At 33.6% G+C, this 18,052-nt stretch overlaps 1 protein-coding gene across 1 annotated transcript; it reads left to right on the top strand.

The window, feature by feature from the left end:
• The first annotated feature begins 12,065 nt into the window (after positions 1 to 12,065).
• LOC112941718 (uncharacterized) lies at positions 12,066 to 17,809 on the top strand. Its single transcript, XM_026031727.2, has 2 exons — positions 12,066 to 12,598; positions 15,891 to 17,809. The coding sequence occupies exons 1-2, from the start codon at positions 12,205 to 12,207 to the stop codon at positions 16,445 to 16,447; spliced, it is 951 nt and encodes a 316-aa protein (XP_025887512.1). The 5' UTR covers positions 12,066 to 12,204; the 3' UTR covers positions 16,448 to 17,809.
• Positions 17,810 to 18,052: the final 243 nt, after the last annotated feature.

The following is an 18,052-nucleotide window of genomic DNA, read 5'->3' as shown; positions in this document are numbered from 1 at the left end:
TTGAATTATCCGTGACGTTAACCTTTTGTCTCAATAATATTCTCGATGCAAACCTTTGAATCATATTTCCCCTTATTTTAAACAACTCCTCTAAAGTAAAATTATTAAATATTTATTTATTATGTTGCCAAATCTGATTGGTCTTAATTTAAACCCTTTTAAAATTAAGAATGAAAACTACATATGATTCATATTTTGACCTGATAAGCTTGAAACTAATATTCAAAAAATATTAATTTCATGATATCTTTGTATAGACGTACTTAAATCAACCTCCAATTTATTACCTAATTCATATTTGGAGATCTAACTAAAATCGATACTCGCCTTGTTTGATTGTCAATCTAAACAAATATTTTTTTTTATTAATATTATATTCTCTATCAGTTATCCAATTGTCTTGTTCATTTTCCTCTTTTATTACCTAATTCATATTTGGAGATCTAACTAAAACCGATACTCGCCTTGTTTGATTGTCAATCTAAACAAAGATTATTTTTTTTATTAATATTATATTCTCTATCAGTTATCCAATTGTCTTTTTCATTTTCCTCTTTTTTTACCTAATTCATATTTGGAGATCTAACTAAAATCGATACTCGCCTTGTTTGATTGTCAATCTAAACAAAGATTTTTTTTTTATTAATATTATATTCTCTATCAGTTATCCAATTTTCTTGTTCATTTTCCTCTTTTCTTCTTGTTTATCTCTTATTCTCAATTAAATATCAATGATTCAAACTTGAAATGAACTTACATGTTCATATTGTTTGAGCTTGTATAATTTTCAGGTTGGGTGGGATAAGGGAAAATGTTATTTTTATTCTTTTGTTTTGAATTTTGGATACATGCAAAATAAAATTATAGTATACGTACATAGTTGCTTAATTAAATCATTTTCTATTGAACTAACCATTCATAAATGAATTTCATTGTTATTTTTCTCCCTTTTTAAATTTATCATTAATTGAAAAACAATTAAAAATTTTAAATGGTTGACAAGATCTTAGAAGAAAAATAGTGTGAAGAGGATGTTATTGGGGGAGGAGGTGGAGGGGGGATGGGGTGGGAGTGAGTATAGATAGTAGAAATTTCTTTTGAAAAAGTTACCATGGAAATCGAAATCAAGCCAAATATACGATTTCATATATTAAGTAATTCCAAATTATTTTAGAACATAATATATAATTATGCCCTTTAACTTGACTTCAAATCACATTTATGATCTTCAACATTGGGTGTGCACAAGTAGACACTTAAACTTGTATAAAGTTGAACAAACAGACATACATGTCCTACATGACATTCTATATGTCATTTTTTCCCCTACGTGGTGTCCTACATGTCTTATGACACGTAGGACTCATGCGTCTACTTGTTCAAGTTTATACAAGTTTAAGTGCACACTTATGCACACCCAAAGTTGAAGGGCATAATATGAAATGAGACCAAGTTAAAGAACACATTAATGGGAGAAGGGCCTAAATTGCTCTTAATCTACGAGAGTGGGATATAAGTTTACCCTACATCAACCTTATGAGTGTGGGCAATAAGAAATAAAGGTAAATTTGAGCGCAAAGGTTGACGTTAGAGGTATTTGGGGACCGTAAGGTAAATAAAGGGTAATTATATACCATTTCAAATAGTTGAGAGCATTTTAAGCCCTTCTTCGTAAAACTATTTCATTTTAATTACATAAATGTGTATTGACCTTTTCACTTAATTCACTTAATTTCTAATTAAATATCTAATTTAATAATAGTATTTAAATTACATAAAGGGGTGATTAAGCAAGAAATCATTAAGTTAAAAAATTGAATTACATACTATTAAAAAATAGACTTTTATACCCCCTAAGTTTAACTTATTTCTTAAACAATTACAAATTACAAATAAAAATGCAAATTTAAAAAAGTTTGTCTGCAAATCTTGAGTTTTTTACATGATTGAACTTAAAATATTTTGATATAAATATATGAATATATATCTTACTCTAATAAATATTATTCATAGAGACATAAGTCTTCAAGATAAACATTTTAAAAAGTAAATGATACTTTATGGTGTAATAAATAAATAATATTGTAATCAAGTCTTTTCATCTACTCTTATTGGAATTCTTGAAGACAAACTTATAAAAATAAAAACTGAACTTTTTTTGAGTAATACATTATAATAATATGGCTAAATCATCTTATCCACTCTTATTAAAATGTCACTTAATGCATCAAAGTGATTTAGAAAATTGTTCTGCAGTTTGTGCTTCAAATTTAATAGATATTTGTATTAATTTATTTTAAATACGGCCAATTTGCAGAGAATATAGTATTTTTAGGATTACAATTTAGAAGGAAGGAAAAATATTGACAAAAACCTTCCTTTGGTTGGTATAGCACGATTTTAATATATCTTTTATGTGCATAATTTGATTTTGTCATTCCTTTTGATACTACTTTAGTTCGTTAGGTGACTTTTTCGTATTTCTCATCTTTTTATTATATTTTGATATAGTGTTGTTGCTTCATTTGTAGTTGTATTTACTAGATATGAGCATAGGTATATCTTGTAACAAATATATTTTTAAAGTTATTATAATTTTTGTTGCCTCTCATTATACATATTCTTTTATGACTATACTCTTATTTTATTTTTCCTTTTTTATGAGGATCTAAATTGATCAAAACTTTAACGTTTTTAGGTGTGAATATTCCAGTAGGTCAAATTCATCTCAATTTAGCATGTTCAAGAAGTAAAATCTAAATAATAGTAAGCTCCAAAATTCCTTCATGCTTTCTCGATTCTTTTGTATATTGCTTTTTCTCTCTCTCTAAAGTTTTAGGGTTCTTGTAATATAGTAACAAACAGTTTTTTTTTTTAAATCAAGTTCCCAACATAGTTTTTGGTAAGTATAAAGTGAAAAGATAACAATAATTATTTACTTAAAGAATAAGCTCATAAATATACAGGCTATCTTCTTATGGATCAATATTAAATTTAAGCAAAAGAAATATGTGTATATTACCATTAACATAAATTTAGATAAATTTTATTATTTTACCATATAGTTTATGGAGCTTTGGTTCTAGTATATGAAGTTTCTAACTATATAAATCACCCACAGAAGAAAGTTCCTTGAATTAGAGCTATGTGTGTGTTTTGTTATTTTACCGTTTAGTATATGAAGCATTGTTGCTATTATATGAAGTTTCTAACTACATAAATCACCCACAAAGAAATATAACGATCGGGTTTCGTTGTTATAGAAATGCCAATGGGAAAAATTTGGGGCTGGAAAAACATTTTCATAATATTAGGAGTTTCCCAACCTTGTCTAGATTTTGAGGAATTTAGAGTCATCAAGGTGAAAGGAAACCTGGTAGAAATCGGACGGATTAAATGTGGATTTGATTACATAATCGGTTAGATAACTCGTTCAGAAATCCGTGCGACTTTACGGAATTGAATTCGGATAAGTAGATCACCGGAAATTGATTTTGTCGTTAAGAGCTTTTTCTGAGCGTAGTGAGTTAAGAGGATGTTGTAAAAAGGGAGAAATGAAATTATCTTAAGGAGCTCACTTCCTCTCTTCGTGCTGCTGCAGTGAGATTCTTGGCGCTGCATCGATGCTGCTAAACCAGAAGGGGTTTCTCTGTAACGGGCGAGGAGGAGATGGAATAAAAGAATTTTGGGATTTTTCAAGGGAAGCTCACTGGTTTGCTTTGTGCTACTGCAACAGGATTAGTGTCGCTGTAGCGGGATGGGTGCCGTTGTAGCGGGATGACGGGTTTAAATTTTGTAAATAAAACCCTTAGACGATCTTATTTTGTATTTTTTGACTTTTTGAGCTAAGAGACGACCCTTGGGCTATTCCAACTTGTTTCGACTATTCTTAAATCTAGAGGTAAGCTTTTCACTCCTTGAACTCATTTTTCGATCCGTAGAACATTTTAGAACGGGTCAATATTGATTGGCAATGATTTCTTGAAGAATTCTATGGTGGAATTAACCCTAATTGACTAGTTGAGGTCATGAGTTTTGAACTAGGGCTCATAGATTGTGAGTTTCCAAGAATTTAGTGTTTCCTTATAGGTTTTCGTGTATACGTTATTGATTGTATACCACGAACAAGCGGAACAAATCCGGAAAGGGAAAGATCAAGTTGTTTAGGATTTTAAGCTTGTTTCAAGGTAGGTGATGGTTGTGATTTTATGATGTGTGAGATATGCTTGTCTTTCTTCATTATGATACTTGTTTATGTATGATGTTGCAATATTGATTAGAGACTTTGAAAATGCAACGTGTGATTATCATTACCATGAAATCATGAACTAATTAATGTATGATCATTAATGATGTACTTGTAATTGTGATTGTGGTGTGTGATTAGGGATTAGAATTTCATGTTCTGATAAGCTAACTTGAATCCGATTGCCACGTTCCGGCATAAAATTGGATCGGATTGCCACATTCAGGCATAAAATTAGATTGGATTGCCAAAATCCGGCATAAAATGGGATCGAATTGCCACGTATCGGAAGCTAACAGGTTGACTTTGGGTTCCGTGAGAGGACCAACGACATGAAAGCATGTGAATTGTGTTGTTGTTCTTAATGTGGATAATATTAAGTGTGCGATGTATATATGCATGTGATTATAATGTTGTATTGACTTGTTTATGTTGCACTAGTGGGATATCCGTGTGATCCTATCAGTACAATGTGATTGTGTACTGATTCTGCACTTGCTTTTTATTTTTGTTGAGTATAGGGCATCTTCACGCAACTGTTGACAGACCTCACATAGTAGATCAGTGATCGCTCCGAGTTCAAGGGTGAGCCACATCGTTCGGGCTGCCAAGGAACTCTCCTTTGTCTATATCCACCATTTTAGGCTTAGATATTGTTTTAGTTACTATTTAATTCATTAGAGATTCCGTTAGTTGAATATCGTTATAGTTTTGGTACATTGACTTTCAGATTCTAGGTTTATTCTTCTACATTGTTAGTTAATTATTTGATCCTTATTTAGTAATGAAACCTTGTCTTTAGCTGTTTAACTTGCTTCCGTAACTTAAAAACCTTAGTTTTAGATTTCTTGCTTTAGTTTGTTGCTAGTAGTAGCTCTCCAACTTAGTTATAGTGTGAGTGCCAATCACGAATATCTGGGTCGTGACAAAAAAGTTCCTTGAGTTGACAAAAAATATGCAAGAGACAATGCTTAAGCAAAGATCACTTACACATATGCTATCAATACATGTATTTGATTGGACATGTGCAATTGGGGCACAAACCAAAATTTCACCTATTGAATTAAACAATGGCAAAATGTTGTGCGGAATTTGAGATAATACGAGAAAATATAAACGCGAAAAACAAGACAACAGTTTACGTGGTTCACCAATAAATTGGCTACGTCCACGGGAAGAGAGGGAGCAATTTTATTATGGAGAGGCAAAAACAGAATTACAGAATAGGGTTTGTCATAGCGTCTATATATAGTGCTAAGCTACGCCCTAAAAGGCTTGGGCCCAACATACAGAATCAACAGAAAATTAAGGGCCCAATACAACAACATTGTATACCGTCGGGCCAGGGGCGTCTCCGGCCCCCCGGACCCCAAGGCCAGGGGGCGCGTCGCCCCCCTGGACCCCCCGACTCGCTGACCGGGCAGCGAGACCCCCGTCCTTTCTGTTTGTAGCGGGTCCGATTCAAGGCATTCAACACAAAAGCTGTTTGCAGTACACATGGAAAATTCAAAAGATGAGGCCATATGAAGCTAAAATTTGTGTCATATTCACACGAAAAAGGCATCTTCTTAAAAAATGGAGTAGGCTGTAGCTGATACTATCTCGATGCAATTCATATGACCCCCACAACACAGTTTGTCACTATATATAGGTTGAATGTAGTAAGTTGTTATAAGCTATGATATCATAGAGATGAGGCCATGTTGGCTGAGGATCAAATTCAAACAACTGTATGCAAAAAAATAATTCAAAAGGTGTTTTGGAAGGAGTTTAACTGTTAAGTATTTTGAATTAGCAGAATAGCCACAGCCATATAAAATGCAGTACTTGATAAATAGAGCTGAATTTAACAACTTCAAGGACTTGTTCACATTCAAATAATATTTACCTTTGATCCAGGGAACAACAATAAAACGTTCTTAGTTTATAGTTTTGCTTTTGACAAAAGGTACTGCATTAAGGAGCAAGTCTGGTATTTTAACCTATTCGATAAATTGTTCAAGAGGCAGTAATAGCAAGATTAATCATACACGAGATGTTAGCACTATTTGTTTTAGGAAGAAGACGATTATTTTGTCTCAATTTTGGAGATGTCATTTTCACAACAATCGATACTACAACTCTCTTCAAACCCTTTAATTTAACTTAGTAACTCAGTGCTTCATACGGGGAAATGAAGCAGAATTCGTTTGGATTCTCCCACATGTTCAATCGTTTTTTAGCAGTTAATCATCATTAAAAACCAATAAGCCAAGGAAACAACAACATAGCACTCAACTTGGATAAATACCCACAAAATAAAAGAAAGTACTTAAATAATTAATTGTTTGGGAATTTTATTTTTTAACTATAGATTGAATAGATGGGTAATTCTTGAACAAGTTTTTGTTTTAGATAATTGAAGCAACATTGGACAGAGACAATTTACATGACAACACAAATAATGTCAAGGACTGTGACTTGTGTAGAATAAAATTTAATAAAGTCAGGATATATTTCAACGGGTCTTCTCATTTAGTAGTTCCATCTCTTAGCTAACTTATAATAGTTTGCTTCAGAGTACAGACACAGATTTGAAGAAACTATGCATTAATTAATTAATGATGTTAAATTTATTGTTGATATTCCCTCCATTTACTTTTACTTGTCCATTACTTTTTTAAAAAAATAGATTTTCGATTATACTTGTTACTTTTAAAATATCAAAAAGAGACCAAGACAAAAAAAATCTAGTTTACTATTAACATTAATTACTTTGTCCCCAAATCATTTTTCTAAGATCCAAGTATAGATATAAATTAATCATTGTTTCTTTAGAACCGTGTAAAATTAAAAGTAGACAAGTAAATGTGAACGGAGAAAGTACATATCAAAATTTATGGTTAATTGAATCCGAAAGGTTAGCTTTTCCCACTAAGCCAATTGACTAAGAACTCTAAATGTAGCTCAAACGACATGATGAATAAGATACCTATATCTGGAGAGCAGATGTAAGGCCACATTTTAAAACCCGAAGAACAAAATTTGGTGGAATTTTGAAGGAAATAGTTAACCTGGAAATCGAAGCAACAACTCAAGAAGAGCAAATCTCAGAAGAGTGGAGAATAAAGAAAATAACAACATAGATTTTAGAATAAAAGATCAAAAAAAAGAATGGACTATGAGTTGAAGTTAAGATACTCATTGTTAGAACCTTAACAACACTAACCATAATCTCCAACCCGAGAGAAACACATATACTTGCTTATTCGAAATGAAATTGTGCTTAACAACCCCTTTCTACTAAGTGAATGTTAATCAACATATACCAAAAGGCACGGGCAAGACATCCTTCTTAAAAATTAATACTGTGTGAACATTTGTTATGGTACATGGTATGTCAAGAAGAAGTAATAATCCAGCGAATACTTGAGGGAATCTAAACAGAAAATGACAATGAGACAAATATGAGGAAACCAACAAGGTGAGTACTAATATAAAAATCTATTCTGTCAAAGATTTGGGCACAATAAGTTTTACAGCTTTTTCATTACTGAGGACGCAGATAAGATTTTTACAGTAGGTGTGCTAATTAGATCTTGAGATAAGGTACGAAGGGTAACGAACCTGTTATGCGGAATTCGAGATAATACGAGAAAATATAAACACGAAAAACAAGACAATAGATTTACGTGGTTCACCAATAAATTGGCTACGTCCACGGGGAAGAGGGGGAGCAGTTTTATTATGGAGAGGCAAGAACAGAATACAGAATAGAGTTTGCCATAGCGTCTATATATAGTGCTAAGCTACGCCCCCTGGACCCCCCGACTCCGTTCTTTCTGCTGTAACGGGTCCGATTCAAGGCATTCAACAAATCTCCACCTTGACTTGAATTCTCCAAACAGATTCTTCAGGCACACTATGATAGTGCCAGGCCTCCCCCTCTTCCTCAGAATTGCCCCGCAGGGCAATTAACAGCTTCTGATGTTGAGCAAGTCCAAACATTGTTGAAACTTGCTCTGTGGAACCGACTTTGTGAACATATCAGCAGGATTATCAGCAGTTCCTACTTTCTTCACCTTGATTCTCTTCTCACTTCTCAGAAAATGATACCTCACGTCAATATGCTTGGTTCTCTCATGATGGACTTGATCCTTGGCTAGACAAATTGCGCTCAAACTGTCACAATACACCGTAGCCTGATCATGATGCAGACCAAGATCACTAACCAGCCCTTTCAGCCAAATCCCTTCTTTTGCAGCCTCTGTCAAGGCCATGTACTCCGCTGTAACAAGTCCGATTCAAGGCATTCAACAGAACCTTTTGGGAAGGACGACCATAGTCCATATGATCTCTTTCTGAGATTGATTCTAACAACTCTACCCCAAAAGCTATAAATACCATTTTTTTTCATTCAAGAGACTAATATTTGCATATTTTGGAGCCACATAACTATCAAATATTGAAAGGGTGTGAAATGATAAAATAAGGGAAAATGCAGAAGTACCCCCTCAACCTTTGCCCGAAATCCCAGAAACACACTTATACTATACTAAGGCCCTATTATTCCCCTGAAATTATTTTATAAATAATTTTCTACCCCTGTTCGGTCTACGTGACACTAGATTGAAACAATGTCAACTCACATTGAATCCACAAGATAGTACAACATATGTCAAAAAAAAAGAAACCCTTCATGATGTTGTGGAGAAGGTATTTCGCTTGCAGAAAGACTCTAGCACTGATATTAGTAATTTGTGCATTACCATGACAAGAATCAAGCAGGAAGGTAACTCAACAGTCAATCGCTTGATTAAGCAAGTTGACTCTCTTAAAAGTGGAGTCAACTTCTCCAACAATGAGCTTGTTGTTATAGTTTAGACCTCTTACTCCAGTTTCTCAAAAAATGTGAAACGTTCGTAGAACACCTTTTACGAAAATGTGATTAAATCCCTCAAGTACTTTTGGGCTGGCCATTAACTCTTGTGTTTGCACCTCTTTATTTTGCTCTATCTTTCAATAGGGGCTTGTCCCTCTCTTTTTTTTGGACTACTGTTTTCCTTAACTCTTAGACTATTCTAGTTTCTAATGTCTATACTTTAATATAATCTGCTGTTTAGATATTCTTTTTGATTTTGACAAAGGGGGAGAAAACAATTATATACCTCTCTTTGTAACATGGAGAGCTAAGACAGGGGGAGCTGCATACATCAACAACATATAACCTTAGGGAAGTATAGTTAAACTCTCTCAGTATAATTGACTATCCATATTATTATTAAAATTGTGACCAAACTTGTCATTATCAAAAAGGGGGAGATTGTTAACAGCATATGGTTCCTTGATTTTGAAAATAGACTCATAACGTGTTGATCTCAATTTTCGTAGGTCACAAATCTAAAAAGAGAAGTCATCGGCACAAATGACTTCAAGAAGAAAAAAAAATATTTCATTAAAATGCAGAGGTGCATTGGAAAGGAAAGCCTCAAATCTAAGGGACAAAAGAGGAAAAGAAATATATGGTCAATTAGCACATAGAGGAAAGAAGCAAGAATCTCACACTCTTGGCAGCAATCACAATTAACTCATCAGGAAATAGGAAGAACCACAATACAAGCCACAAGATAAGAAGATTGCTGATCACACAAGGACAAGATCAAATCAACACAAGAAAATCATAAGAAGCGATGAAAAACAAAGAGCCATAAATCAAGCCACAAGATAAGAAGTCTGATGATCACACAAGGACAAGATTAAATCAGCATAAGGAAAGCAGAAGAAGTGATTCTACTACAGATAAACTAAATCGCCTCAATCTAGGACTCTCTAAAGTAATCTTTGATTGAGATAAAATCCATTGGGTTTTTTCCTTACAAAGAGTGGAGGTTATCATCTATTTATATCGACCTAGATGTATAGTGCGAAGAACACAACTTTACTTAAGCTTAGCAAATAGGTTTCTTTTATCTTTCATAAAAATTTGTAAACACTTGAGTGATATAATTGGAAAGAAAAGAGAAAAGAAAAACATCCGAGTGCAGGTATACAAGTTGAGACAGTGTCAAGGTAGAAATCTGATTTCCATATCAGAAATGTTAAAAGTTCAATCATTGGTGTAACAAAGAATATCTCTTCAACGCTCTTAAGGAAAACCCTTGAAACCCAAGGGGACTGTACTAGGCACCACATTAGTGATCCGAACCAGGTTAAATTTTGTGTGTCAACTATTTACCACAACTTTTGTTATTGTTTATTATTTTACTAACTTGCAGGTGAGTCAACTGTCGACTACTGATAGCTGACTAAGTGAATTTTTAATTCACCCCACCTGTCTTGAATATCACTTAGTATTGTATAAGTGTGTCTATGAGATTTCAGGCATAGGCTGAGGGGGTATTGAGCATTTTCTTTAAGTTATATGCTTATGGTTTTTATTTTGAAGAGAGGATTTTGTATAGTATATTTAAATGGAAAGTGCAGTAGCATATAATATTATGTTGCTCTTTTTCTTTCTTTCTTCTTCTATATTTTTCTTTGAGGTATCGAATATATATTTTTTTAAAATTGTTTATATGATACAATTTTTGGACTTGATTATTTTTTATTATTATGTAATAATAATAATAATACATATATGGTGATAGTTTATGTAGAAAGGAAAAAAATTAATTGGTAATGCCAGTGTGACTTTGACCATTACTTTATTTTTTTTAAAAAATAGATGTCCTTTTTTACCATCAATCGGCTATCGATAAATTGGACCTTCACCTACAAGATGAAACAAAAGTCCAGGTAATCAACCAACTGAACTATTAAGATTTATTCTCTTTAGTCCAAATTAAGTGAGTTGTCAAAACTTTTTTTATAGTTCAAAATAAGTGAAATTTTCAAAGTTCAAGATAATTGTTAGTAGGATTTTTGTTTCCGTATCTATCCTCTCTTTTAATAATGTTATTAACTACTTTACCTTTGTTAATAGAATACTTTAAGAATATTAATAAAAAAATGAGTCTTTAATGTTGTTCTTAAATATTTTTGTTTAAGAGGAGAGTTATATCCTAACAATTCACTTAATATATAAACTAGAGGAATGTGACAGGTGTGTACCAATTCACACATGAAGGGAGTATAAAATTTTTTGAATACTAAAGAAAAACTTAGTACAACCTTCCCATTTCACAAGGCTGTTTTAGGGTTTTGATTTTTTCTTTTTCCTTTGCTTTTGAATTTTATGTTTGTCGTGTTTGTCTGGGATTAGCAGGAGAACCAGTTTAGTCAAATCCCTAATCTCTCAGGTATGTTCTCCAATTCAGTCAGGGCTTTCTGTTAATCGATATACATGACCTCAATTCTAAAAAAATAATGTTTTTTACTCTTCAAGTAGGTAAATATACTAGAATGTACACCTAAGATTTGAATGTCTAAAACAAATTTTGAACCCATTAGCCACTACACTAGTATCTTTCCTTATGTCAAGGGGATTCAACAATTTACACATAACTAGGAAGATTGGGTCTGCCATAATTGCACAGTATATTTTTTCATTGAAGGAGGTCCAATTGACTACATTGTGAGAAACTAGTTCCGCCATTAAATAAAAGATCTAACTATCACTACCCATTCTAAATGGAATTGTCTCCTATAAATAGTAAGTTTAATTAAATATATAGTTGAGCTGATTGTTTTCATCTAAAACTAGGGGTAAAGTAAATTCCAAAGATAGAATTAATGAGAGGAAACCGATGAAGTGCTGTATAAATTCAAATGTATATGTCAAGAATGTTGCACTATACAAGCATTCTGCTGGTCAGGTTGCCAATACTTGTATTTCTTACATTTATTTTCATATGAAGTATAGTTTTTATAGCCAAAAACAGTTTGCTTTCTGGTCTAGACTTTGACATTTCTTTTCTTTTTTGTTTTTCTATGATTTCAGACTTTCATTGGTATCAACAGAGTTAGAGATTTCCAACTAAATGTCAGTCAAGGAGGAGGTTGGGGAGAGTCTTGCATTTGTTGTATATGATGAGAGTGCATCTACAATCAATGAAACTGGGCTTCAACTGTATCCAGTTTCTGAGTATGAATATGGTGAAGGTTTACCATATGCTCCTATGGATTGGCCAAATGTTGGTGATAAGTGGGGTTGGAGGACAGGTAGAAGAGCTACAAACTCAGGCACCTTCAAAGATAGATATTTGTATCTTCCGGAGCGTTTTCAGGCACCGAAAGATGGAAAGAAAAATGCCTTCCGAAGTAAGACTTCAGTTAAAAAATATCTCCAATCTGAGTATCCTGGTATGGATATCGATCAATTTTTTGCCTCATTCAGTTGGATGATTCCTTCAAAGCATTCGCCAAGCTCTAAAGGTTAGCTTCAACAAGGCTCTTCACTATATATCATGTAGAGATTTATTTAGTTGTTTGCATCAACTTTAAGAAATAGTAATAACCACATGGCTCATTGTGTATACTAAACTTCCAAATAAATTTAATGTTTATCGAGTTATGTGTAAGGACCGATTCTAAATCACCTCTCTCTCCCCCTTGGCCTTTACATTTGTATCTTTGACCATGGATCTAATCTTTACCTAGTATTTTATTTTTTTCCTTTTCTGTCAAACGTGAATGTTATCATACCAGTTACAAGTACTTGCAATTTACCAAACAAAATGTGAAAATTTTTATAATGCTGCTAGGAGTAAACTTTGTTATGTTTTCATATTTAATGAGAGTATTTAACATTTCTAATACTCTTTGAGAAGTATATTGAATATCCGTTAATTACTAAAGAGAACAATGGATGTAGATCATTATCCAATGACTCTACCTACAGGTAGTATATATATATTTTTGTCAAGATTTGAGGTTGCTCACTTTAGAAATTATTAGGGAAGTCATTGATATCCATTTTTGGTCGTCGAATTATGTATTATAGGAATCAAAATATATAGAAGTGTAAACACAAATGTGTTGTTCGTACTGAAAGTATTTGGAATGGTTGTGAATAATTTAACATTAATTACCTGTTTTATAATGTTTAATTATCCACAACAGAAAAATAGCCAATGTAATCCAACAAATTGAGATTTGAAGAGGGTAAAGTGAACGTTGACCTTATTACTATCTAGGTAGAGAGAATATTTATGATAAACCCTCAGCTCCAGATAAAAAACAGTCATAAGCAGTATAGAGAAAGAAATAACATAGTAAAAACTTATAGCAAGATACTATAGACAATCTTACAAATCAACCTGAATATAAGTAAGAAAACAAGGTAAAACAATTATTGAACTACAAAAAGAAATGAAGAATAACCAAACTCAAAGGTTGAAGGAGATAAATAGTAGGAATTTTTAATATCTATCCAACTTCATTCACAAGTTTAAATGGAGCTGCATTGTATATCTATTGACGCAGAATTATCGTGGATTAACTAGCACACAATCACAAACAAAAAAAAAAGTAGAGAAGAGAATAATAAAAGGATTTTAATAAAGTTCAATTAGGACTACAGAGAGAGTTTTCTACTATGAAAGAAAAGCGAAGCTTACAATATTTAAGACTCTCTTAGCCTACATTGTGTTATCATATACCATGTTATAGGATCCATATCTATATCCCCAATAGATCCAGAGTAAACGCCCCAACCTATTTTCTAATCCTATAAAAGTAATATTTTCTTTTTCCAAATCTATTAGGACAAATGGTCTTCTAAGCCAATAGGAATTATAGTTTCCTAAAATAAACAAGGGAAAAATTCATAACATAATTAACATCTATATTTTTGGTGTAAAGATATAAGATAAGAGGATTCATATCAACTTCTATAGTTCTTAGGATTCTTGTAAGTACTACACTTTTTGTTCTTTTGTGATTTTCTAAAGGTACCCACCAAATCCTTAATGTTGAAGTATACATTGTTACCAATTCGAAAAAAAGTTACCAAACTCAAAGAGAAGAAACTATAAGGATAATACTACGACCCTAATTTGCGACCTCCATAATCCCTTCTACCCTAATTTGCGACCTCCATAATGCCTACCTAAGGTCGTGTCCTTGGTAAAATATAGTTACGATATATCATGTCTAATCTTGTCTCCCTAATTTTTCATTGACCTAACCTGCCTCTCTTGAAACCATTCATAGCCAACCTCTCACACTTCTGCAGTAAATCATTTGTACATCTTCCTTGCACGTGTCTGAATCATCACAACCTCTTGAAATGACGACCTTGAAGGACATTTTCAAAAAACTTCTAGAAAATTTATCATTTTGCCCCTCTCGATAGTTGTCCCAAGTCATGGTTTTCAGTTTATAATGTTGGTTTTAAAATCGGAATGGGAAGTTGAGACTTTTGGAAGTTTTAGAGTTTTGGAGACCTCAAGTTGTTCAAAGTAGGTTTTGGCAATAATCAGAGCTATGAGTCACGGAAGGAACTTTAGTCTGTCCCATCAGCTCTGGAATGCATATTTTGGTCTAGAAGTTTAGTTGTTTTCAAATATGGAGACCCTTTCGTGGATTTGAGATCTTGAAGTGGAAGTTTAAGTATAATTAGGCCAAGAGTAGACTTAAGTCAACATTTGGAGTTTGAGCGCTCGAATTGGAATTTCGACGACACCATTAGATTTAATTTTGAGTCCTACATGAAGGCTTGTTTGAATTTTCAGAGGTTCGGGGGAAATTTAGTTTTTTTGAGTAAAAGTTATTTTATTGCTACTTAAACAAATACTGGGTCAAGGAGACTTCGTATACGTGTCCCGACGTTCATTGAGTCTGGAACGTTAAGTTTGGTTGGGTAGCATATCTAGTTTGTGCATGTGCAAATTTTGAAGGAATCTTGAGGGCTCATTAGGTGATTTTGTTGAGTCTTGGTGTTTGCTGCTATGTTGTATATGATGCACGTTAAGTATTCTTTGCATCATGAGGCTCTGGGTCTCGGTCGCATTAGTATGTGGTCTTGTGCTTCATGATCGCATGGAGGATGTTGCAATCCCAATAGCATCTTGAGCATCATGATCGTGTGGTCTTGTGTAATGACGCATGGTCAACTAATGAGTTATCCAGCATTACTCATCGCAATTGAGAGGTATGGGCTCGCAATCGCGAAGGGTAAAAGTGACCTGGATAGATTTTTTTTAAAAAAAAATCGGCATTCATCCTCATTTCTCCATTTTTGTACTTTGGAAGCTTGGTAGAGGCTATTTTGAAGGGTCTTTTCGAGATTTTTCAATTGGGTAACGAGTTTCAACTTCTCGTCTTTATTACCCACTGCTTACTTCAAGATTTTATTACCCCATCATTAGAGGCTATTTGAGTCCTAATTTTGAAGTCAAACTTTGTGAATTTTCTCAAGAATTCAGATTTTTAGGAAAATGGAGATTTAGGCTTGGTGTCCTATTCATTACAAATATCTAGTCAGTCCACACTGATTTCTATCTTTTTATATTTAAAGTGAATTTTGTCCATGATTACACAGTTTGTGCATGTTGTCAGGGACGGAGCTTAATTGAAATATAACACCATATAGATAGGGAAAATGTTTCTTTTTTGCATATCTGTAAGTTGTTGAATCTGCTTGGCATAATACTTTTTCTTTGAATCCCGAATCTTTTTCCTTTATTGAGGATGGAAGACTTACATGATATTGATTTTGACTCAGATATGAAAGAGAGGACTACATCTGCAGGGACAAAAATGCAGCCTTTGCTGTCTGATTCTTCCTTCAGAGCCATTACTTGTAAGGCTGGTAACCGAATCTGTAGCAGTTTAGTAGCAGAAAATCCTCTTATGGAGACCAGATTCTGTGATCTCTGTTGCAGTGAGTCTGGTTTTTGCGGAGACTGTTGCTGTATACTTTGCAGCAAGCTTATCAGTCTGGACTATGATGGGTACAGTTACATTCGCTGTGAAGCAACAGTAGTTTCTAGCCACATATGTGGACATGTTTCCCATCTAGAGTGTGCTCTACGAGCTTACATGGCTGGGAGAGTCGGAGGAAGCATCAATTTGGATGCAGAGTATCTCTGTCGATACTGTGATTCAAAGATGGATTTGGTTCCATATGCTTTGAAGCTTTTAAACATTTGCACATCCATTGCTTCTTATGCTGACATCGAGAAGATTTTGAATATTGGCATTCGCATTTTGCGTGGCTCACAAAAAAGTATTGCAAACGAATTGTTGCATCGTATTGAATCAATCAATGCAAAGGTATAGCGCTAATTGATTAATGGTACTTTGTTTCCTATGATGCTATCTTTTTTCCCCCAGTTTTGAGGCTTACAGTTACTAGAATGACCAATTTAATTATCATATCAGCTTATGAAAGGAGTCAGCATTCAAGATGCATTCAAAGAGGAAAGTTGTGTGGATAGCACTGGTAACTTCCCTGTCTTGTAATTGTCTTGTTTGTATATATGTATTTGAGCAAGATATTTCAGTATGTGCAAATGTGGTTATCTTGCTTTAAGCATTGTCTATTTCATAATACAAATATATACATCTATGTCGATTTCCGTTCTTCCCATTGTCCACAAATGCCAAAAACACTTGTTGCAACTAAACTGCAATATGACAAGAAAATAAAATTGGAGAGCCTTGTAAAAAGTACAAAAGAGGAAATGAATAGCTTACTTAAAAAGAGTTTGGAACTTTGGTGTAATCAACCTAAAGAGAAAGGAACGGATCACTCATGGATCTCTTGTAGGGTGGTGTTTTGGTCAATTGCGTTAATAACATTTCCTGGCATAGAGAGTTCTGCCTAGCCCGTAAGGCATAGAATTGAATGTCACATCCATGATTTGTCTCCCCACATTAGTATAATTCTTTTCGAATGTTAGTCAAGTTATAATTGGTTGACTGTTGATTTCTTCAAGTCGGCTACCCTAGAGTTTAGACGATTAGATAAAACAACATATTGAATAACGATAAAGACATAAAAGACACAGTTGACAAAGAATTCTATGCTAGTTCGGATCACGCCTAATCCAGTCCCCTTGAGTTACAAGCGTTTCCTTAGAGCTTGAGTGTTTATGATTAGATAGATGGCCTATTCTGAACTCCTTGACCAGAAAAATTCCAATTTACTTGTCGATCACATCCTCTACTCTTATAGTTTTCTTTTCACTAGTAAACTATTTTGAATACAGTGATAAAAGAGTGACTATGCTTTTGGTCAAGGGAAATTGCGCTTCAAAGTAGTCGAAAGATAATCTTATTCATTCAGTACCCAAACTTTATATACTACAGATAAAAACAACCTACAGCTAAACTTAACCTACTACCTGAATTCCAAAACAATAGGGGAGTCTAAAACAGTATTAGTTACCGTAACTAATAATTACATTAACTAATGCTTAATACTTCTGTGATGATGATCTGCTTTTATATTGCTTGCTGCTTCTTTACCGTTGCTTGGACAGAATGGAATTGATACCAATTCGCTAATCTTCAACTAATCTATGATCTGGAATGTCACTGAGATTGATCTGAGAAGAAGAGAAGTTGCGCAATCTTCTTTTCTGATTTTCAGTATTTTGCTCTTAATGTAACCCAAGGGATTTTCTCGCTGATATTCAAATTTGTCCGGCTGTCCTGTTCTTTCTTGTGGTTAGCGTGTGCTCTTTTTCCTTCATTCAAATCTATCGTAGACAAGTCATTCTTCCTTGATTCATGCCTTCTTTTCACATATTTTGGATGTCTCATTTATTTTTGGCGCAGATCATTTAGCATAGTGTCATCATTAAAATATAAGTTGATGAAGCTAACAGTACGTGTTATTTTTTCTCTTCCTTTAGCAATACTACTCAGATTTATCGGAGC

The sequence above is a fragment of the Solanum lycopersicum genome, chromosome 6 (genome assembly GCF_036512215.1).
Source record: "Solanum lycopersicum chromosome 6, SLM_r2.1".
NCBI classification, from domain to species: domain Eukaryota; kingdom Viridiplantae; phylum Streptophyta; class Magnoliopsida; order Solanales; family Solanaceae; genus Solanum; species Solanum lycopersicum.
The sequence above is the reverse complement of the archived record's forward strand: the minus strand, read 5'-3'. Positions and strand labels throughout refer to the sequence as shown.